This window comes from Rattus rattus, chromosome 4 (genome assembly GCF_011064425.1).
Source record: "Rattus rattus isolate New Zealand chromosome 4, Rrattus_CSIRO_v1, whole genome shotgun sequence".
Lineage (NCBI taxonomy): Eukaryota > Metazoa > Chordata > Mammalia > Rodentia > Muridae > Rattus > Rattus rattus.
This window is the reverse complement of record NC_046157.1, coordinates 22,094,447-22,118,400: the sequence shown is the minus strand read 5'-3', so window position 1 is coordinate 22,118,400 and position 23,954 is coordinate 22,094,447. Positions and strand designations below refer to the sequence as shown.

General features: G+C 36.7%; 1 protein-coding gene across 1 annotated transcript in view; it reads right to left on the bottom strand.

The window, feature by feature from the left end:
• Stxbp5l (syntaxin binding protein 5 like) overlaps positions 1–23,954 on the bottom strand; it is a 171,706-nt gene that overhangs the window by 92,150 nt on the left and 55,602 nt on the right. The window contains exons 8-10 of the mRNA XM_032899379.1: positions 5,464–5,611; positions 4,327–4,394; positions 1,484–1,524 (exon numbers count right to left, since the gene is read on the bottom strand). Of these exons, the coding sequence (XP_032755270.1) occupies positions 1,484–1,524; positions 4,327–4,394; positions 5,464–5,611 (257 nt within the window). The remainder of the gene's footprint in view (positions 1–1,483; positions 1,525–4,326; positions 4,395–5,463; positions 5,612–23,954) is intronic.

The window sequence follows — 23,954 nt, the reverse complement described above, 5'->3', positions numbered from 1 at the left end:
TCCTAGATCTCGATCTATAGGCTGGCCCTGAACTCACAAAGAACCACCTACCTCTGCTTCCTGAATGCTGGGATTAAAGGCCTATGCCACCACTACCTGCGTTTGGCCTGAATTTTTAAAAATTGTCAGTAACATGAAATACCCAGGCCCACTCTAGTTTTTAAAAATCTCAAAATATGAGTAAATGGAAAAAGTGATTTTTTAATTAGATATATTTCTTTACTTACATTTCAAATGGTATTCCCTTTCCCGGTTTCCTGTCCATAAGCTCCCCATCCTCTTCCCCCTCCCCCATATGGGTATTCCCCCATCCATCCCCCTTACTGCCCCCTGCATATTCCCCTGGACTAGGGGTTCAACCTTGGCAGGACCAAAGGCTTCCCCTTCCATTGGTACCCCCACAAGGCTATTCTCTGCCACATATGCAGTTGGAGCCCTGGGTATTTTTGTTGCTGGTTTAAAGAATATCACTGAGCTAGCTGCAAAAGCTGAAATAGACTTTTGTGTCATATCAATGTCCTTTGTTGTATTCCTTATTTTCAAGAGTACTGCTGCTTCATGGTTACACCAGCGCAGAAACTTCCGAGTTGTTGCTAACTTCTTCTCTTCCTAGTTTTGACTAACCTAAGTTTTAACTACTTAACAAAATGTATGTTAGTTGTTAGTTAAAATGCCCTTTCTACCTGGGTTGGTAGTGAACAATCACAATCCTAGAATGTGATTGGCTAAAGATGGAGGTCAGCATAGGCTACCTAAATAGGATACTAGACGTATCCTTTCTGAAAGATAAACAAATACGTAAATATGTAAGTAATCTTTCTGAAACTTAATGGTCCAAATATATCTCTATCATTTCTGATTAAAATAGCATTTGATTATACTACATTTAGAAATTTTCTAGTTTGACACGTATTTACATGTGTGCATTTCTTCCTCTTTTCTTAAGAACATGTTTTGTGAGTGACATAGATGGGCATAATGAAGACCTAGGTGAGGTTACAGGTCCTTGGACATTGACCACATATGTTATTCCTTAAATTAATTGTTTAAAAAATAAAAAGAATTTTTAGTGTTATCAAATAATTTCTCTTGATTCTCATGGACTACTATAGAGTGGGATAGGAAAGCTGAGAACAGAGGAATCAAAACACTTCTCAAACACCACACAGGTAGGACACAGGGAATTCCTAGAACAGTTAATCTTGTAAGGCTTGGTTCTTCTCCTGATGCAACATGTTTTTATTTTTAAGATAGAATTGCTGAAAGAGTGCCTGTAGTCTTGTTTATTTAGTATTATTGAGTATAATTAAAGATATTTTAAGCTGCTCTAAAATACATAAAATAAATATTGTAACAAAGCACTATAATATAATTATAATAAAATATTTCAAAAATGACAAATATTCAAATTAAAAGGTGTAGATGACTATCAATGAATATTAACAAAATATTTTTGTTGAATGGGGATAAATATAAAACTTACTTGCTGAAGCATCCCAAAATTTTATTGTTCCATCAGCATGACTAGATAAAAATAAATTACCATTAATTAAAGTATATCAAATAAAACAGTCACCCCAAATACATAAAAAGTTGAGTTACTGTTATATTTTTATTAAAAATCATTGTAATGCATGCTGATTTATTAGAAAGTATTTCTAAGCTCAAAATAATGATATATTTTTAAAAGGACACATTGAACTTTAAAGAGAAAGGAAAAACCATTAGATTTTCTTCCTGTAATATTATATGTGTCATAAAGAACAGTAAAATGGCTTATGATAATGAGTAATATTTCAAAATAGAATTAACATTTGATGAAAAAGATAACCTGAATATTATCAAAATATAAAGGCAAATATCTAACTGATCTAAGATTGACATGATTTATTAATAACTAATATCAATTCTATACAAACTAATCTACAAAACAAAGAGGCTACAATACTTCCCAATACATTTGGGAAAGTCAGCGTTATCTGACACCAAACCCAGAGAAAAAATTGCAGAAAAAGAAAGTTGAACAAGATCCCATTAGGAGTAGACAAAACCCTAGTCAAGAAAATATGTGTAAGTAAAATCCAAGTAAGATACATAAAAAGAAATTACTTATAACAAAGAGAAATCTGACTTAAAAAAAAAAGCAAAAACAAGTAAACATTTTAATAAAAACCAGTTGGCGAAATAGAATGAAACCAGAATGAAAGCTTACATAAGAAAACACGTTTGGTTTTGCCAGATGACGCAAAACGGCACTAGACCAATACTCAACATCATTCATGAAGGAGGAGAGAATTGCCTTTCGTCTGCTAAAGGACAGCCAAAACCTTCCACAAACATCGCCTAACATACATGACTATAAAAGAACATGATTTCCCCTTAGATGAGGAACAAAGAAAAAATATTTACTTTCACAATTTTATTCACTGTTATAATAGAGGGATTAAATATTTCATTAAGAAAAACAAATTATGAACCAACAAGCTGAATGGAAGAAATAGAATTGCTTCGGTTTGTTGAGTTTATAATAGATATGCACCAAAACTCAATTACCCGATGAGAGTGATACTTAAATGAAGGCCAGCATACAAAAATAAATACTGTTTCTTTGTAACAGAAAAAAAAACTCAGAAAAGTAAAGTATAAATTATCATTTATAATAATAAGATACTGCAAGACACTTAGAAACTGTTATAATTTATGCTAGAGCCATATGCTGAAAAAATATGAAATGCTGATCAGAAGAAAAGAATTAGTGATAAAATTACTGATGCAGTATGTTTCTGATGATAATGCTTATAGTGGTTCTAATAAATAACATATAGATTCAATGTAATCCTTGGTGAAATATTTAAAAATTGTAGAAATAAAATGAATTACAAATTTATATGCAAAGGAAAAACAACAGTCAATGTAATTTTGAAAAAAATAGAGATTAAACTACTTGTAGTTTTAAGTCTCACTCTAAAGATACATTGAAAGTGTTTTTATATTGGAAAGCGAAGAGAGTGAGTATGTGTGTGTGAGCACACTCATGTGTGTGTGTGTGCATGTATGTGTATGTGTGTGTGCATGTATGTGTATGTATGTGTGTGTGCGTGTATGTGTATGTGTGTGTGTGCGTGTATGTGCGTGTGTGTATGTGTATATATATGTGTGTGTGCATGTATGTGTATGTATGTGTGTGTGTGTATGTATGTGTGTGTGTGTGTGTGTGTGTGTGTGTTTTAACTTAATGATACTTGTTTAAGAAACATGTTTCAGTAGGTTGCTCTTTCCTCATTCTTTGAGTAAGGAGAAATCATTTCTGTTATTTGCTTTGTTAGTATCTGCTCACAGTCTCAGATTACTGGCTTCTTCAGGTCAAATACTGTGTTAGATGAGGAACTTGTCACACATAGCACAAGAATTACTATGTGGTCCTATTAAAGAATTTATTAACATGTAGGTTTATGTATATATTTATCTGTATGTCTTTTTAGTCCCTAATATTAGAACATGAAGTGTGCTGGTCCACAAAGCAGTGACATTTCTGATGCTATAAAGTTTGAAACAAACTTTATCTATTTGTTTGATGTTTTGTCACTGGGATAAAATGCCTGATTTAAACACTTAGGGTTTAAAAGGTTGATTCTGTTCAAGGGTTCACAGTCTATGACAGCAGGGAGGGTGTGGCAGAACAGTTCACATCTTAGCAGTTGGAACGTGTGACAAATTATTCATCTCAAGGTAGATAGAAGGAAGCAAAGTAAAAAGAAGGGACCAGACCCTGGGTATGCTCCTTCAAGGCACACGTCTACTGGCCTATTTCCTCCACATGGCTCCCACCTCCTGGAGATTCTCCTTTCTCCCAAGATAGCCCTACCAGGTAGACATCAAGAAGGCAATAAATACTTGAGTCTGTGGTGGACATCTTTATTCAACTATAGAAATGGGGATAAAAAGCATGATTCCTGAAATTCATAGGAATCATGGTATTAGGTTAAAGACTTTCCTGAAGTTAATATTCTATGACTTTCAAATAAAGAATTTCCTGTGAATCACATTCACAATTTTCTTATGATTTTCTTCTGCTAGTATAATCTAAATATATTTCTTTTGTAATAATTCTGTAATTCTGTGTAATTGTTTCTAACAATTTGATTGTATTTTTTGCCAAAGTTAAGAACTATGATTTAAAGTTATTTCTTAGATTCTTACTTCATACTTAAATGATTCTGCCAGAATACCATTACATAAATGTATCAAGACTTAAATATTTTATTGTTATTAAATTTATAATTTATAATCTGTTATAATTTAAGACTTGTAAAACACATTACTTACCCAGTAATAATAATTTCTGGATACGTTTGTGCTCCGAGATTCCAAGCTCCTCCACTTACTGGCCATTCCTAAATAGATTATTAAGGAGAATATGTGGCTTTTATTTTTAAAATTAAATGACTTATAGTTTTAAAATATTACAAAATAATAAAAAATAAGTTAATAATGTGTCATTACAAAACAGCCAAAGATGAAGTGCATAGTTATTATCAATTCCTTTGTCAAACAAATAGATCTATAAATGCAGAATAATAATTTGTTTAAAAATAGATTTTAACCAACATTACCATTTATATAAACCAATAAAAGAAGTATTTTTAACTGAATAAATACAGTGTTGCAACAAATGTCATGTAATATGTAGTGCCAATAAGCTATTGCGGTGCCATTTGACCCAGAACCACATGTAAATAGTGCTTTTTTGAATTGTACATTTCAATTATCCTGGGCCAATAACAGGAATCATATTGGATAATTTGTGATAATTATAAATACTTGAATCTTAAACATTGGAAAGAAAAATCTCATTATATTAATAACAAAAGTTTTAATGATTTTTGTGTTTCTTTTTCTTTTCTTTTCTTGTGTGTGTGTGTGTGTGTGTGTGTGTGTGTGTGTGTGTGTGTGTGTGTGTTTTTTTGAGATAGGGTTTCTCTGTGTAGCCCTGGCTGTCATAGAACTCACTCTGACTGAGCTGGCCCCAAACCCAGAGACTCACATGCCTCTGCCTCTCAAGAGATGGGATTAAAGGTGTATGCCATCACCACCTGGCTTAATTTTGATTTTCAAATGATAAATTAAGAAAAAAACTAATTCTTGAATTCTGTAAAATTTGATCCATGCAAAAGAATTAAAGTCTACTCATGAATTTGATAATGTATGTATATAAAATATAAAAATAAGCATGACTGATAAATAGGTCTTAGTATGTAATCATATACTTAGTGTATGGGAAATTTATTATTTTACATGCTTAGAACTATACTGAAATAAGAAAATCAAATTTCACTAGTTACATCTTTGACAATGTCGGCTTGCAACTTACAAAGTTTTAGTCAAATCAACTTGTGTGGAAAGTCAGAAAGTAAAATAACGCAAAAAAGCATGACCATACATACAAGAACAGCAAAACTGTACCTTATTACTGTATCCTTGTTTTTTATGCTTGACTCCTATAGAATAGAGTACTAGAATCAAATCTGGAGGGCAATCGGCAAAATATGCTGTGCATGTAACTGGTGACTCATGAATGTCCATTGGATATGGATTTTCAAAGATTGGAAAACTAATAGATAAAAACAATATATTAGAGTCATTTTGCAAAGATAAATATATGAAATAATTTTCATGATCAAGTCCTAAAATGTTTATAAATATATAAACTTCACTTTTTAGCACCATAAAAATAATTTTATTTGAATACTTTAAAAAATATAACTATCTTTAAAATAAGGTATTGATAATGATAGAAGTTAATTTTCTTTCCAGACTGCCAACATCCCATAATTATACATTTTGTCAATATGAATACAATAATTATATTAAATTAAAATATTATGCAACAAGTACAATGTCTTAAATTTTAAACCAATTACATATTATATTTAAAAGTATAACATCTTTTACTATTTAATATTTTACTATTATACCTTTATACTACTCAAAGGTATAGTATACCTTTAAATAGCAAAATATTTGTATTACTTTTATTAAATAGTAAAATATTTGTATTACAGTAGTATGTCTTTAAAGAGTGAAGTATTTATAAATTTTTCAAATAAATAAATTTAAAAATATTTGTGATAGAAGCTAAAAGATATATAGGGGTCCTAGAGATTGAACACAGTCTGTAAACCTTGGTGGCAGGTGCCTTTATCCCTAAGTCATGTTACTAAGCCCAAGAGTTTCCTTACTGCCAATCAAAAGTACTACAAAGACCATACACAGTATTTCAGATTAGAATAGTAGCATATGCAAATCAAACGAGGAGGAGCAAGTCATATTTAATTAATGATAAGTAGGGTAAACTTGGTAAATCAAAAATTCTTGATTTCAAAATAGAAATTATTAATTATATCATTATTTTTTCTTTTATTTGAAAAATATTTTTATATAATATATTCTGCTGATAGTTACTGTTGAATAGGGGGAAAACAAGAGTGAATCACTTCAAAGACCAGACCTACAATTGAATTTGGTGACAGCAGGAAGGAACAATAACCAACTCCTTAACCAGTGAACAACACAGTAAAGATACAGTCCACAGAACTCAAAAAGGTCAACAAGCTGAAGGTCCCAAGTGAGGAAGCCTCAGTTGTACTTGGGAGGGAGAAGAAAGCAACCACAAGGAGAGAGGGAGAGAGGGAGGGAGGAGCCTGGGAGGGAAAGGGGATGGGGGGTGGGGAACATGATCTGGTATTAAGTGGGGGAAAAGGACTGAAGCCCTGAGGGCCAGCAGAAAGACTGGAAATGTGCAACTTTGGGAGGAAGGAGATTGGGAGGACCCTGAAGAATATACCAGAGACCTGGGAGGTGAGACTCTCAGGACTTAAGGGGGGGACCCTAGAGGAAATGCCCTACAGTAAGTAGGAAGAGGGAATTTGTTGAGTCCACCTCCAGCAGAAAGACAGGGCATCAAGTGAGGGATGGGGTTGCCATCCCATAGTCAAAACTCTGACCCATAATTCTTCTGGTCTGAAAGAACTGTAGGGATGGAAATGGAGAAGAGCCTGAGGGAAAAAGGAGGTCCAGTGACAGGCCCAAAGTGGGTTCCAGCTCTAGGGGAAGCCCCAAGGCCTGACACTATTACTAAGGCTATGAAGAGCTCACAAAAAGGGACCTATCGTGGCTGCCCTCTGAAAGACCCAACAAGCAGCTGAAAGAGTCAGATGCAGATATTTGTACCCACCCAATGAACAGAAACTGCCGACCCCTCTGACTGAATTAGGGAAATGTTGGAAGAAGCTGAGAAGGAGGGAGACCCTGTAGGAGGACCAGCAGTCTCAACCTGGACCCCTGAGATCTCTCAGACACTGGATCACCAACCAGGCAGCATATGTCAGCTAATATGAGGCCCCCAACACACACACAGCAGAGGACTGCCAGGTCTGGGTTCAGTCAGAGAAGATGCACCCTCAAGAGACTGGAGGCCCAGGGAGTTTAGAGGTCTGGTGGGGTAGATGGGGTGGGAATATCCTCATGGAGACAGGGGCTGGGGGAAGGAGAAAGTATGGAATGTGGAACCGTCAGAGGGTAAACTGGGAGGGGAGGGGAATAAAAAAAATAATGATGGTAATAAAAATGATACTTGGGATCATGTTAGCCTATAGCCAAAGAATAAGCACAATACATGCAAGAACAGTTTAAAATGTTTAATTTAGGCATTTAGTTTTCTTTCTGATCCCATGGTCTTTCACATATTAAGCAAGTGCTCTTCCACTAAACCTCATCCCTACAAAAGGTACTTAGAAGTAAAAGTGTGAAAAGAAAAGGATAGGGATGTAGAATGGGAGGATCAAGTGTGGAGGGGGAAAAGACAGAGGTTGGAGGAGGGAATACGGTGAGAGACACCTAAAATTAAGGAAGATTTGAGGGGTGTTATGAAAACATATATATATATATATATATATATATATATATGTGTGTGTGTGTGTGTGTGTGTGTGTGTGTGTGTGTGTGTGTGTGTGTGTATGAAATGATCCAAATGAAATCATCAAATAATGGAGGAGACAGACTTCCAGCTGGCCATCTTTTGTCTCCAAATGAAACTTCTGATACTGGGATTTGGTTATACCTAATTAAATTATAAGCCAAAGTATCCCATGGGAATCCCCAAACAACCAGTATGTAGCCAAGACTATAGGTTGCTCTCCATAAACTGACAGTGAGACCCTATTGATGAACAGAACACCTACATAAACATGTATCAGACATAAGAGATGCCATGCCTGGCTCTACACAGAACCTTCATCTCTGCATTTCAGCATCTTTACACAGCAAAATATTCTGCACACTGTCAAAAGAGAAGCATAAACACCAAGTCAGCCACAAATCCACTATCTGCAATGGTGTACTACCTGCAAGATATGCTAGGCCAATACTGGCACAAAGCTTGTGGGAGTAGCCAACCAATAACCAATTTGATTTAAGGTCCTCTTCACAAGATGGAACCCATACCCATTACTGCTTGGGTGACCAAGAATAGGAGACTAGTAGATAACGCAGGGAACTAAAGTAAAACTAAATAATAGTGGGTTTAAAAAAATGTGTTATTAAAATGACTGCTAATTATATTCTACTATATTCGTAGATTAGTGCCTTCCTCATCCATAATCAGAGAAGCTTCCTCCTGTAGCAGGAGACTCAGACAGACAATATACAGAGAAAGAGAGACTCTGGAACACTCAGCCCTACATGGAATATCCTCATCAAATCCTTCCCCTCAGAGTTCAGGGAGCCCTGCAAAAGAGGTGTAAAGGCCAGAGAGCATGGAAGATACCAAGAAAACAAGGCCCTCTAAATCAACATGATCAAAGCTCCTATGAGCTCACAGAGACTGAAACATTATGCACAGAGCCTGCACATGTCTGTTACAGTTCCTCTGCACATATATTATGACTTCCAGTTTAGTGTTTTTATGGGATTCCTGAGTGTTAGAATGAGTATCTTCTGATTCCTATGTTCTCTGTTTGGCTCTTTTCTTTCTGCTGGCTTGCCTTATCCATCTTCAATGTAATAGTTTTTGTTTCATCTTATTATATTTTATTTTGTTATATTCTAAAAAGTGAATGAGTAAATGAATGAATGAATGAATGAATGAATGAATGAACAAATGAAAACCTGGGAAACAGTGTGAGGGTTAACAATTGAACTCTCATATGTACCTGGTAGGAGAAGGAAGAATTAATTTTTTTCAATGGAGTGACACTGGGTTTATCAACAGCTCCCAGGGAGGCCTTGTGCTCAGGATAATTGACTGACATAACAGTGTGTGTGTGTGTGTGTGTGTGTGTGTGTGCGTGTGTGTGTCTGTGTGTCTGTGTGTCTGTGTGTGTGTGTATTGTTTTGGGGTGGTGTTGTGTTTCGTTTCCTTGGTTTTGGGAATTTTGTTGTTGTACTGTGTTTTTGTTTGTCTTTTGAAAAACAACTTAAAGTTGGATAAGTAGGGAGGGGAGGGTTTGGATGAACTTGGGGGAGGGGAAGAATATGATCAAAATATATTTAACATTAAAAATTATTTTAAATAATAAAAACGCTATAACTCTCCCTCCAATAAAGGAAAATCTATGAACTAAGAGGGAACAATTGTTCACTATAATGTTTGTAAATAAATAAAAATAATAAGTTGGCAAGTACATAGAAGATGACTGCAGAAGATGGGGGGTGGAGAGGACTCTAGGCACATAACTTGTTTAACATTCAATGCAGCCGAGAAGAAACTATTTAAGGGAAATAGAATAGAATTAGTCTTGATATTTAAATTTATTTGATATTTGACAATAGTGGAAATTTACATAAATTTTAATCGTGTTATCAAGGTAAACATTTTTTTTTGAGAAAATGTTTATTCACATACTTAACATATGTTGATAAGAACCATAAGAACAGGGCTGGGGAAATTCCCAGCACCCTATAAACCTACGCACTGCCTATAAACCCAGCAACTGGGAGGTAGAGATAAGCAAGTCTCTGGGCCTTGATGGCAACTAGCCCCAAAGCAGCACGCTTCCAATTCACCAAGGAGTCTTAGCCAGAGGAAATGAGCAGAGGAGGACTAGAAGAGGATTTCCAAGGACTTCCCCACCCTTGTACTCTACATACATGGGTGCATGAACCTGTACACTCACATGCATTTCCCACATACAACATGAACATGTGTGCCCACACAATACACATAACATAAGAATAAATATATAAAATAGAAATCTGTATTACACATATTTCACCACAATAAAAACTTTAGTGTGTATATAAACTAAATATCTTTAATATAAAATATCTAGTGGTCATTAGATGTCAATAATCTATGAGGAAACAATATATATGACATAGTTGAACGCCAATACTAAGAAAAGTATATTTTAATGAAAATAGATTGGCATTTCTTACAGAAAGAATAATCCAGGGAACAATGGTGGAATAGAAACTGTCTCTTTATGGTCAAAGTTGGGATTACTAAAAGAGTAGAGTAGGGCTGGAAAGAGCTCAGCAGTTATGATCACTTGCTGCTCTTCCAGAGGACTAGAGTGCAGTTTCCAGCACCCACATCAGGCAGCTTCACAACCCTGAGCGCCTGCACTCACAGGTACATACATGCATGCAGACACACACACCTACACATAGTCGAAAAATAATAAAAATATATCTTAAAAATAAAATAGACTTTATTCCTAAGAAGCAAATATCAAAAAATATCAGGAGCACATGAAGGACAGGTGAAACCTGGGGGAAAGAAGCTGGATGCAGAGAAAAAAGCCTAAGGTGAGGCGAAAGCTAGACATCCTGAGCAGCAGATAAAGGTGGATATTAACTGGCACGTACTGTATGTTGGGGTTCCAGATCATTAGTATTCATCATAGTGGTCCTATCCACTCTTGAGGACAGGTGCTATAGGAATATTAAATAGAGAGAATGAGCAGGCTAAAGAGACATGACCAGGAAATGGGGCTAAGATGGACGGACAGATGTCCCACGCAGGTCATGAAGATTGCAACAGAAGTACAATACAGGGGCTTGAACAGGAGCTTCCCCATGGTTCTCTAGAGAAGAAGCCTATGTAAGTTGTGGAAAGTACTAAATCCATAACTGTCTAGGTAAACAACAATGTAGAAACATGAGGTGTATACTGAACATGGTACACACTCTCAGCCAAGGACTGTGGTAGTGCATTAGTTAAACCCAAGAGGGACCTGGGTGAAAGAAAACACTAAGGCTGAATGTGTCCCCACCTTCCACAGCCCTCAGAGCATTAACTTCCACACACTCTACACAGAAAGTATGATCCTTAGCATACCAAAAACCATCTTGTAGGGGATAAGTATAAGGTGTCAGACTGAGATTCCTAGAAAACTCAAGTGTGAGTGACACATCAGAGAGGACACACTAGTCTAACATTTTAATAACTAGGACTAGAAGTCCTCCCTTTACCCAGAGTTCATTACAGAAGACACCAAAGGGATAGGGAAACAATACTCATGACAATAGAAAAGACACTGATTTTATAATAGTGTCTTCTTCATTTTAATATTTATTTCTGTTAATTTTAAATTACACTTTTATTTCAATTGTTGAGTGGTTTGGGTTTTAATTTGTCTCTTTCATGAATAGGTTTCTACTAATGTCCATTCCTTTAATGATTTCATTCTATAACTTTTTTCTATATTATTTATTACGGTTCTAGCACTTATACTTTCCCTCTAATTTGTACTTTATTCCCCTCAATCCCATTTCTGAATTTCTTTCTTCTTGTACTTCATAATTTTTAATGCCATTAGCTCATTGCTTTTCCCCTAATATTATCCTTGTGCCTCTGTTTCTCAACCTTATGGGAGACATAAGTCAGGTAATAAAGTTCTATAGGATAGCATTAGGATTGAGGTCAAATATCAATTTTTTGTAGTCAAAAATCCAATTTTCTTCTAAACAGCCCTGGAAAACATAAACTAATAAAATAAAGCAAAGGGAGCAGAACGAATGCTGCATTAGGCTCAGGGATGTTTCTATGTAGTGTATAATGGTGAATGCAGAGACTCATGGTGCTGAGAACAAGTGACTGGTGAATACTGTGTCACTACAGATGTAATAGCCATAATATACATGAATACAGGTAGATCTGTGCATGTCACTGACTTTGCAGTCATGAACACATAGCAGCTGTGGTTGCCTGAACTCAGCCCACCTTAGATTGAGCCTGTCAACATTCAGTCACTGTTGAGTCAGAAGCCCATGGGAATTATTGGTTGATGATGGGAATTGGGGAAAGGAGGGTCATTGTCTTTGTGGTGTAGCCTCTGGCACGTTCATCCTCCAGTGGAAAGCTTTATTCCTACACCCATGCGTATAGCTCTAGTTAAATTCATTATAATATATGTATTATAAAAACAGAGAGAAGAAATTCTCTGGATAGCAAGGTTTAAACTAGGAGGGTAATGAAGAATGGAGGCCAAGATGGGGTACAAAAGGAAAGTTAACCAAAACTGAGGAAGTATGAAGAAACCACATGGAAACTTCTACTTTAGAAACTAATTTTAAAAACTTAAAAAGACCTTAAATGCTTTAAATGGAGGTACTACCATGCATGGATAAATGATGTTGATTCCAAAAGACTTAGGTTATAAAATGAAAGTCCCAGGTATGAGCCTCCTATCTCAGAGTTATTGGCCACAAGGTGCCTAGAGGTCTCATAACTTATACAGGTTAAGGGTATTTCCACTGGCTGCCCACCGGAACTGGATAAAAAGATCATATTGCTGAAGATTCACATTCTTTAGTTGCACAGTACAGAGAAACAGTGCTTTAATGAGTTTGAAGTTTCCTTATTGCTGGCTAGCTTTCATAGTTCTGGAAATTGTCATGCCAGCAGCTGGGGATAAAGTTAACAACATCCTTATCTGCCACAATACCAACTTACCAGGAATTATTTTACTTGTAAAATAATGGCACTACTGCTATAGGATAAAGCAAATGATATCCAATTAGATCGGAAACCCACTCAGTAGAAAGGAGTTCATGGTCTGTACTGTATACCAGGTCAAAGGTCTGTAGTTGAGGAGTCATGGGATTTGTGGATGAACCTATTACCATTGTTCTAGTAAATGGACATGTTGTCAAAGTACCTTTTGAATATTTTTATACCAGTAGATTATGCTTGTTCCCATCCTTGTTACAGAAGCTTTGCTTTGCATTAAATAACGATTAATTCAGACACTTTTGACTGGGCAAGGTGCAAATAATGATTTAGTAATACTGAGTGCTCAGCATTAAACCCCTTCCAGGACTCAAAGAACATGGCAGAAAAGTGAGTGGAAATAAATAAAGGAACAGATGAATGAGGAGGTGTGTGCCTTATAAACATAATATGACTGCGACACTCACAAACTCACAAGATCTGGAGTTGCCTACATAGGACCTGTAAAAGATGATGCCATTAAACATTCAATCATAAAAGTGAAGGCACTTATGGGGCACCTATCCCACCTAAGAGTGTTAATGACAGTCAAGGATGGATGAAGAAGAAATGTCTAGCTCAGCGCTGTAGCCACTGATGAGTTACTTAAGTTCCCGCAGGTAGACCCACAGCCCAGTGCATGTGAGTGGTCCTGGTTAAAGTCAGTGGACCACAAAGCACAATAAAAACACATGGAAATAGGGTCTAGACCTGATGGGGGAGAGAAAAGAGAGATTGGTGGGGGTAAAAGGATGTTAAGGCAGGGTGAAGAATGAGTATGAACAGATTGTAATTTGCAAAATATTACAAAGACTAAATTATTAAAAAGAAAAATTGTTCCTGGTGATAGAGGACAATCTCACAACAACAAATTTACTTTTCTGAAAATTTTAAAGTATAATTATAACACTTCTCCCTTCCCATTTCTCCCTCCAATATGTCTCATGTCCCTTTCCCTTGCTTTCTTTCAAGTTCTTTGCCTTTTCTATATATATATATATATATATATATATATATATATATATATGAAAAAACAACCTGCTGAGTTCATCTAGTGTTACTTATATGTATGTAACTTCAGGATTGACCACTAGGTATTGGGTAACCAATTAAAGGGCTAATCTCTGCAGAATACTAACTCCCCTGCCTCCTTAGAAGTCCTTAGTTGCCTATAGTTCTTTGACCAAGATATTTATATATGTCTACTTAGTCATATCTAAAGAAAAAATGATCATAGCTATACTTCCAAGATCTCTGAGACATACATTCAAGAGACCCAAACTAAGAATTCCCTGGGCAGAGATGAAAGCTAAAGGCATGAATAATCAATTTGATAAATTTAAAGGAAAAATACCCCAAAGGTAGAGAAAGAAATTATATCCAAACACAAGAGAAATTTAGAACTTAAAATAGACATGACCAGTGAAAAGGATCTCCAAGACATATTGTAGTTAAGAAGTCAATAATACAAAACACAGAAACAGTGTAAAAGGCTTAAAGGAAAAACTACCAACTCACCTATGGAGCCAAACACATCAGAATACCATCAGATATCTCATCAGCAATCCTAAAATTCAGGAAAGCATACAATGATATATTTCAAGCCCTAAAAGTAAATGACTAAAAACAGGATGGCTATATACAGCAAAACTACCTTTTAAAAATACAAAGCAAAATGAGGACATTTAAAGATAAGCACAAACTATGAAAATTTCTTTCAACAGAACTTCAAACATAAATGACTTCAAATCATAATAATAATTGAAAAAGAGAGATGACAGGATTAAAAACCAATATTTCTTCAATTATCCATTGTCTCCAAGACACACCTCATTGGCAAAGACAACCACAGACTAAAGTTAAACAATGGAAATCAATCTACTAAGTAAAAATCTTTAAACCATCTGCTGTAACTATTCTATTAGCTGATAAAGAAGCTCCCTCACCAACAGTCATCAAAGAGTAAAGAAAGGCACTACATATTAACAAAGTTAACAGTTCATTAAGTCAAATAAAAACTATAAATTTGTATACACAAATGTTGAGGCTTATATTTTATAAACCCTCAAGGAAAGAAAAGGTCAGATAGGTCCTGATGTAAGAGAATGGGTAATTCAACACCCTGCTGTCAACTTTACATAGGTTACCATAACTAAAAATTAACAAAGAAACATCAGAGTCAAGATTCACCTTAAATAATTTCATATCATGTTATGGGTCACATAGCAAGCTTTCAAAATACAAATTATCTGATACAAACAATCAATCCCATGTATTTTATCAAAGGTCAGTGGAATAAAATTGGAAAGCAAATGAAACAAAAGCAGCTATATAGAATAGAGACTAAAGAATGTCCTCTTCAATGACCAGGAAATCATTGAAGACAGTAGGAAGAAAAATTTTAAGTTCCTATTATTTAACGAAAATGATAGCACCACACATCTGAATCTCTTGGTTAAAGTGAAAGTAGCTCCAAGAGAAAATTGTATGGTTATAAGTGTTTACATAAACAAATCAAGGTAATGTCAAATAAATAATCTAATAATAAATAACATCTAATAAGTAAATAACATCAAGGTCTTAGAAGTACAAGAACAACCAACAGATTAAGAAAAGGGCTTTACAAATCCTACATCCCTAGAGGGCTAATATCCAATATATACAAAGAACTCAAGAAGTTAGGCTCCAGAGAATCAAATAACCCTATTAAAAATGAGATACAGAGCTAAACAAAGAATTCTCAGCTGAAGAATATCAAATGGCTGAAAAACACCTAAAGAAATGTTCAATATCCTTAGTCATCAGGGAAATACAATTCAAAACAACCCTGAGATATCACTTCATACCATTCAGAATGGCTAAGATCAAAAACTCAGGCAACAACAAATGCTGGCGAGGATGTGGAGAAATAGGAACACTCCTTCATTGTTGATGGGAATGCAAGCTGGTACAACCACTCTGGAAATCAGTCTGGAGGTTCCTCAGAAAAGTGGACATAGTACTACCTGAGGACCCAGCTATACCTCTCCTGGGCATACACCCAAAAGATGCTCCAACATAGAACAAGGATGCATGTTCCACTATGTTCATAGCAGCCTTGTTTATAATTGCCAGAAGGTAGAGACAACCCAGATGCCCTTCAACAGAGGAATGGATATAGAAAATGTGGTACATTTACATAGTGGAGTACTATTCAGCTATTAAAAACAATTACTACATGAAATTCTTAGGCAAATGGATGAAACTAGAGAATATCATCCTGGGTGAGGTAACCCAGTCACAGAAGAACACAAATGGTATGTACTCACTAAGAAGTGGATATTAGCCCGAAAAGCTTGGAGTACCTATGAAAAAATTCACATATCATATGAAGCCCAAGAAGAAGGAATACCAAAATGTGGATGCTTCATTCCTTCTTAGAAGGGAGAACAAAATACCCACAGGAGGAAATACAAAGACAAAGAATGGAACACAGACTGAAGAAAAGATCATTCAGAGATTGCTCCACCTGGGGATCCATTCCATATGCAGCCACCAAACTCCATCACTATTGCTGATGCCAAGAAGTGCTTGCTGACAGGAGCCAGATATGGGTGTCTTCTGAGAGGGTCTGCCAGAGCCGTACTGGTACAGATGAGGATGCTTGCAGCTAACCAATGGATTGAGCAAGGAGACCCCAATGGAGGAATTAAAGACTGAAGGAGATGAAGGGGTTTGCAACACCATAGGAAGAACAACAATATCAACCAACTAAACCCCACCAGAGCTCCCAGGGACTAAACCACCTACCAATGAGTACACATAGAGGGACCCATGACTGTAGCCACATATGTGGCAGAGGATGGCATTGTCCAGCATCATTGGGAGGAAAAGCCTTTGTCCTCTGAAGGCTTGTTTATCCAATATAGGGTAATGCCAGGACGTTGAGATTGGAGTGGGTGGGTGGGAATGGGAGCATCATCATAGAAGCAGGGGGAGGGGGAGAGGGTACAGGAGAAGGAGGAAAGGGAATAACATTTGAAATGTAAATACATAAAATATCCAAGATAAATAAAATTATTAAAAATGTATACATCAATAAATATACTCAAGGATAGAAATCAAATTATTATTGCAATAAGTTTAGGAAAGGCTTTTGGTGAAATCCAATCATTTGTGATAAAAGCCCTGAAGAGATAAGGAATAGAAGGAACTGATCTCAACATAATAAGAGCTGTATGTGACAAATCTATAGTGAACATCATCCAACTGGGGTGAAAAATATAAATCATTTCCACTGATATAGAAAACAGGACAAGTGTGTCTCCCCTTTCCACTCATTTTCAATGCAGTACTTGATGTCTTATGTAGAACAAGAACACAAGAGAAAGAAGTAGGAACACAACCAGAAAAGCCCAGGTATCCCTCATGCGCAGATTCTATAATTCTAGGTATAAAAGATCATAAGTATTCTACCAGAAAACTGTTAGGTATGACAGATACTTTGAATAAAATGGTAAGGTACAAACTTAAGAGACAAAAATATACCAAGAACAAAAAGTACCAAAAAAGAACTGGAGGAAATAATTACTTTTTAAAACTACCTGGGAAGTCTTGCTCCCTAGGCCAGCCAATCACCCTCCACCTTTCAGAGACCTATAGCCTAGTGTGCTAACAGATAGACCCTTTTCTTAACTTGTCCCTAAGTTACCCAATTCTACTTGCCTCTTCGTGGACTTGCCACAATTATGCCTCTAGGTTGGCCTTTCTTTTTCCTCTGTAGACTACCCAGCTCACCTCCCTGATTTTCTGATCCCACTGCTTTGTAGGTCACTCTCTCCTCTCCCTAGGCTTGCCAGCTACCAGCCTACCTTTCCTAAGGGCTCCACTGCTATTCATGCCTCCAGCTAAACTAACCTTCCTCACCTTAAGCCAACCAACTGTCCACAGTCCTCTCCCAGGTCTTCCTGCCAGTAGGTAGGTTCTTTTCAATCCTTCTCTCTTGGCCACCAAACAGACCGTATTTTCTGGAACCTTGAGAAGACTTAGCCTCTAGATAGGCTGCTTTTGTTCCTACTTCCTAGGCTTCCCAACTCCTCACCTGCCTTCCCTGAGACCTCACACCGATCATACCATCTGTCATGTCTCTTTTCTAGGCCTCTGTCCTAATGCTGCCACTGGCTAAGTCCCTCTCATCCCTCCTAGCTAGATTACCTAAAAATCTGCCATTTCTTCCAGGACCCCACACAGAACATACCATTAGGCAGAGTTTTTTCCTTTCTCCTCCCTAGGCTGCCCCCAAACTCCAATTTTATTCACCAGAAGGCCAAGTCAATCTCACTATGGCTCTTCAGGCAATAGTAGTTTCCTAATCTCAGTCCCCAGTAAGAGAAAAACCCCAACTTCACCTCTTCACCTGTCTTCAAACCTTACCTGGAGCTCTTGGCCCATGTAGCTAGGACCAGCAAAAAAAAAAAAAACAAAAAAAAACAAAAAAAAACCTAGTCTACTCTGCCTCACCTATTTCTATCCTCTCATACTGCCTAGCCTATTACTACACCTTGGACCTCCAGATGCTGTTTTTCTCAGTACAAATCATGTCCCCTTAGCTCTGCCCCTTCAGAATTACCCCAATCTGCTCATTCTTTTACCCCAACTGAAGATTCTAACCTAGTGTGCTAAAACCTCACATTACAAAACATAGCAATAATCTAATTTCAGATACCTAGGTCCCACTGCAAAGTCACAAGCAATATGAAAACCAAGAGTATGTCTTCTCTAAAGACCACCAATCAGGTAGTAATTGTTTATAGTAAGAACAACTTATATAAAAGTGAAGACACAGAATTGAGGAACAATTTTCAATGTGTTTAAAAACTTTAAGGAATTATAAGATGATATCAATAAACATAGGAAATGGATTTAAGGAGGGCAGAAATAAACTTCTTATTGAAGACCAAGAAAACACAAACAAATAAGAAAAGAAATAATGATTATTCAGGATATTAACATTGAATTTAATGAAGAGATACTAAGTCCCTCTCCTCCGTACTAGCTAGATCCTCTAATTCAGAATTTAATCAATAAGTACTGAAGAAAGCAAAATTGATACTAATCTGGAAAGAAGTTTTTAGAATACCTAATAAAATTCAGCAAAAACTTTCACCAAACTAGTGGATCACATAGAAAACATAATTCTTATCAAATCTTGAAGACAAGGTAGAAGAATTGGGTTATTCGGTCAAGGAAAATTGTAACTCTTTTAAAAACTCATGGACAGAATATGAAGGAACTCACATGAACAGAAAATGAAAGAACTCCCAGACTATGAGAGTTAAATAAAGATGAGATCAATAATTTAAACATATTTACAAGAAAGGAGATTAAAACAGTAATGAAAAAAATCTCCTGACTAAAAATGTCCCCAGTCCAGAGTCCCCATATAATTTTATCAGATCATTAAAGGAGACTACAACAAATGTTACTCATTATTCCACATAATACAAATATAAGGAAGACATCTAAACTACTTTTATGAAGCCAGCATTACTCTAATATCAAAAACATAAAACACAATGAAAAAGAAAATTGATGCCAAAGTTCCAAAAGAATACTGGCAAACTGAGTACAGGTACATATGAAAAAGAGATTTCACCACCATCAAGTTGAGTTTATCCAGGAGATGAGGGGATGATTCAGCATGTACAAATCAGTAAACATGTAGAAATTAACTTAAAACCCAAACTCCATGGTAGGCAGTAGATTCAGAAGAGGCCTTTAACTAAATTCAAATTCCCTGTACAAGAGAAGTTCCAGAGAGAATAAGGTTGGCAGGAATATACCTTTACACGTTAAAAACTACATGTGACAAATACATAGCTAATGTCATCTTAAATGGAGAAAAAGTAGTATCATTAAAATCAGGAAGAAGACCAAGTCTACTGTCTCCAATGCTGTTCAATAAAGTGCTCAAAGTCTTTGCTAGACCATAATGACAAGAGAAGAGATACAAACAGGAAGATAATTCAAAGTTTTCTTAGTTTTAGATAATATGATGCTACGTATAAGAGACTCTAAGAAGTCTACCAGAAAACTCCTAGAACTAAGTTTTACTTTTCCATAAAGTGTCAGGATACAAAAAATAAACACACACACATACTGAAGAAGAAATAACAGAAATAATTCCATTCACAATACCCTTAAAAATCTCTCAGAACAAACCTCTCAGAATAAAACCTTTCAGAAGATGAAGTGAAGCTGGAGAGATAGCTCAATGGTTAAGAGAACTGATGAGTCTTCCAGAGGTCCCGAGTTCAATTCCCAGCAACCACGAGGTGACTCACCACCATTTGTAATGAAATCCAATGCCCACTTCTGGTATGTCTAAGGACAGTGGCAGTGTACTCATAAACATAAAATAAAAAAGAATCTTAAAAAAAAAGCCCTTCCAGTCAGCACCTTCTGCCAGGGCAGATCACCATCTTGAAGGTAGCACAGTCTGAAGGCCTTGCATGCAACATAAGGGATCCTTCCAAACAGCCACAGCTTCTGGGATTCCCGAGGAGACCAGTGGACCCAGGACCCATCACCCCGAATTCCACTCCCTTTCCAGCTGGTGCCTTCTGCTGGGACAGACCTTGTCTGCTCCTCTGAAGACACCACAGTTGGAAAACCTCCCAGGAGTTCCACTGCATTCTGTGGAACTGACACCACAGTCTGAAGCCCTCCCAGGAGAAGAGATTCCTGCAGAGCAACAGCTTGCAACAGCTTGACTGCTTCTCTGAAGACCCACAGTCTGAAAGCCTCCCAGGAGATCTTCTGCAGCCAGAGCAACAGATTGCCAGCTTGTCTGCCCCTCTGAAGACCCTAGCAACAGTCCTACCAGGAGACCTGCAGCAACCCAGAGACACAGAGGCAGGCTCCAGACACAGATACCGAGACCAAATAACACCAGGGATAACCAGATGGCCAAGGCAAGCACAAGACCATAGGCAACAGAAGCCAATATACTTTGTCATCATCAGATTCAAGTTCTCCCAACACAGTAATCACTGAATGCATCAACACACCTGAAAATCAGGAAGCTGACCTAAAATCTTGTCTTGTGAAGATAATAGAGTCCCTTAAGGAGAATATAAATAACTCATTGCAAGAAATATAGGTAAATACAGGTAAACAGGTAGACAGGTTTCCTCCTTAAAGAGGAAACAAATAAAACCCTTAAACAAATAAAGGAAAATACAATCAAGCAGGTGAAGGAATTGAAGAGAGTGGTCCAAGACCTAAAAATGGAAGTAGAAACAATTAAAAAAAAACACAAATGGAGGCAAAACTGAAAATGGAAAACCTAGGAAAGATGTCAGCAATTAAAAAAATATAAGCATCACCAACAGAATACAAGGGATACAAGAGAAAATCTGAGGTGTAGAAGATACCTTAGAAGAAATTGACACAACAGTCAAAGAAAATTTAAAACATAAAAGACTCCTATTGCAAAATATCCAGAAAATCCAGAACACAATGAAAAGACCAAATCTAAGAATAGAGTGAAGAGGAGAATGAAGATTCCCAGCTCAAAGGAGCTGAAGATGTCTTCAACAAAAATAGTCCAACTACAGTAGAAAGACAGGGCTTCAAGTGGAGGGGTGGGTTTGACATCCCACAGTCAAAAGCTCTGTCCCAGAATTATTCCTGTCTGAAAGATCTGCAGGGACAAAAATGGAGAAGAACCTGAGCAAAAGGAGGTTCAGTTACTGGCCCAAATTGGGATCCAGCACAAGGGGAGGCCCCCCAGGCCTGACACTATTGTTCATACTATGGTGTGATTACAAACAGGGGCCTATGTATCATGACTGCTCTCCAAAGGGCCCAACAAGCAGCTGAAAGAATCAGATGCAGATATTTACACCACATCAATGGACAGAAGTTTGGTGACCCCTGTGGTTGAATTAGAGAAAAGCTAGAAGAACCTGAGAAGAAGGGTGACCCCATAGGAAGACCAGGGGTCTCAACTAACCTGGACCCCCAGGACTTCTTAAACACTGAGTCACCAATCAGGCAGCATATACCAGCTAATATGAGGTCCCCAACATATATACAGCAAAGGTCTGCTGGGTCTGGACTCAGTCAGAGAAGATGCACCTAACCATCAAGAGTCTTGGGATCCCAGGGAGTGGGGAGGTCTGGTTGGGTGGGAGGTGGGGACATGCTCTTGGTGACAGGGAGCAGTAGATGTGGGATGTGGAACAATTGTAGGGTATACCGGGAGGAGCATAAAGTCTGGACTGTAAAGAAGACTAAAGAATAAAATAAAAATCATAGAAGAAAACTTCCCTAACCTAAGGAAAGAAATGGCCATAAATGTACAAGAAACCTATAGAACACCAAATAGATAGGACCAGAAAAGAAAACCCTATCACAACATAATAATCAAAACAATAAATGCACAGGAAAAAGAAAGATTATTAAAGGCAGCAAGGGAAAAAGGCCAAGTAACATACATAGGCAGACCTATCAGAATTACAATAGACTTCTCAACAGAGACACTAAAAGCCAGACGAGCTTAGGCAGAGGTCATGCAGACCATAAGAGAATACAAATACCAGCTCAGGCTACTATAACAGGCAAAACTCTCAATCATAATAGAAGGAGAAACTAAAATATTCCAGGACACAACCAAATTCAAACAACATCTATCTACCAATCCAACTCCACAAAGGATTCTAGAAGGAAAACTCCAATACAAAGAGGGTATCTACATCAAAGAAAAAAATATTAATCATCTCACAACTAAAACAAAAGGAGAGAATCACATGCACATAATACTACCTACAACAACAAACATATCAAGAACTAACGATCATCTGTCTTTACTATCTCTCAATATCAACGGAGTCAATTCCCCTATGAAAAGACATAGGCTAAAAGACTGGATATGCAAACAAGATCCAGCATTTTTCTGCATACTAGAAAGATACCTCAATAGCAAAGACAGACAGTACCTTAGAGTAAAAGGCTGGAAAAAAGTCTTCCAAGCAAATGGTCCCAAGAAATAAGCTAGAAATGCCATCCTAATATCAATAAAATAGACTCACAAAAAGTTATTAAGCAACATGAAGAAGGACACTTCATATTCATCAAAGGAAAAATTCACCAAGATAAAGTCTCAATTCTGAACATCTATGCCCACATTCATAAAAAAAAACTTTACTGAAGCTCAAAACACACAGAATAACAGTGGGAAACTTCAATACCCCACTCTCACTAATAGACAGGTTATTGAAACAGAAACAAAACAGAGACAAAGTGAAAGTAATAGAGGTTATTAGTCAAATGGATTTAACATTTATCTATAAAACATTTTGCCCTAAAACAAAAGAATATACCTTTTTCTCAGCACCTCAAGGTACCTTCCCCAAAACTGAACATAAAATTGGTCACAAAAGAAGCCTTAACCAATTCAAGAAGATTGAAATAATCCCATGCATCCTATCAGATCACCACATAATAAGGCTGTCACAATAACAACAGAAAACCCATGTATACACAGAAACTCAATAATTTTCTACTCAAAGTTAACTTGGTCAGGGAAGAAATAAAGAAATTAAAGAATTCCTGGAATTCAATGAAAATGAAGATTCAGCATGCCCAAATTTATGGGACACAATGAAAGCAGTTCTAAGAAGAAAATTTATAAACTAAGTGCCCTGGTAAAGAAATTGGAGAGATCCTATACCAGCAACTTAAAAGCACACCTGACAACCCTAGAACAAAAAGAAACAAACACAAATAAAAGGACTAAAGGCAGGAAATAGCCAAACTTAGTGCCAAAATAAACCAAATAGAACCAAAGAGAACAATACAAAGAACTTTTTTTTGGGGGGGGGATCAACAAACTAACTAAAGGGCCCAGAGATAGTATCCAAATTACAATATCAGAAATGAAAAGGGAGACATAACAACAGAAACTAAGAACATTCAAAAA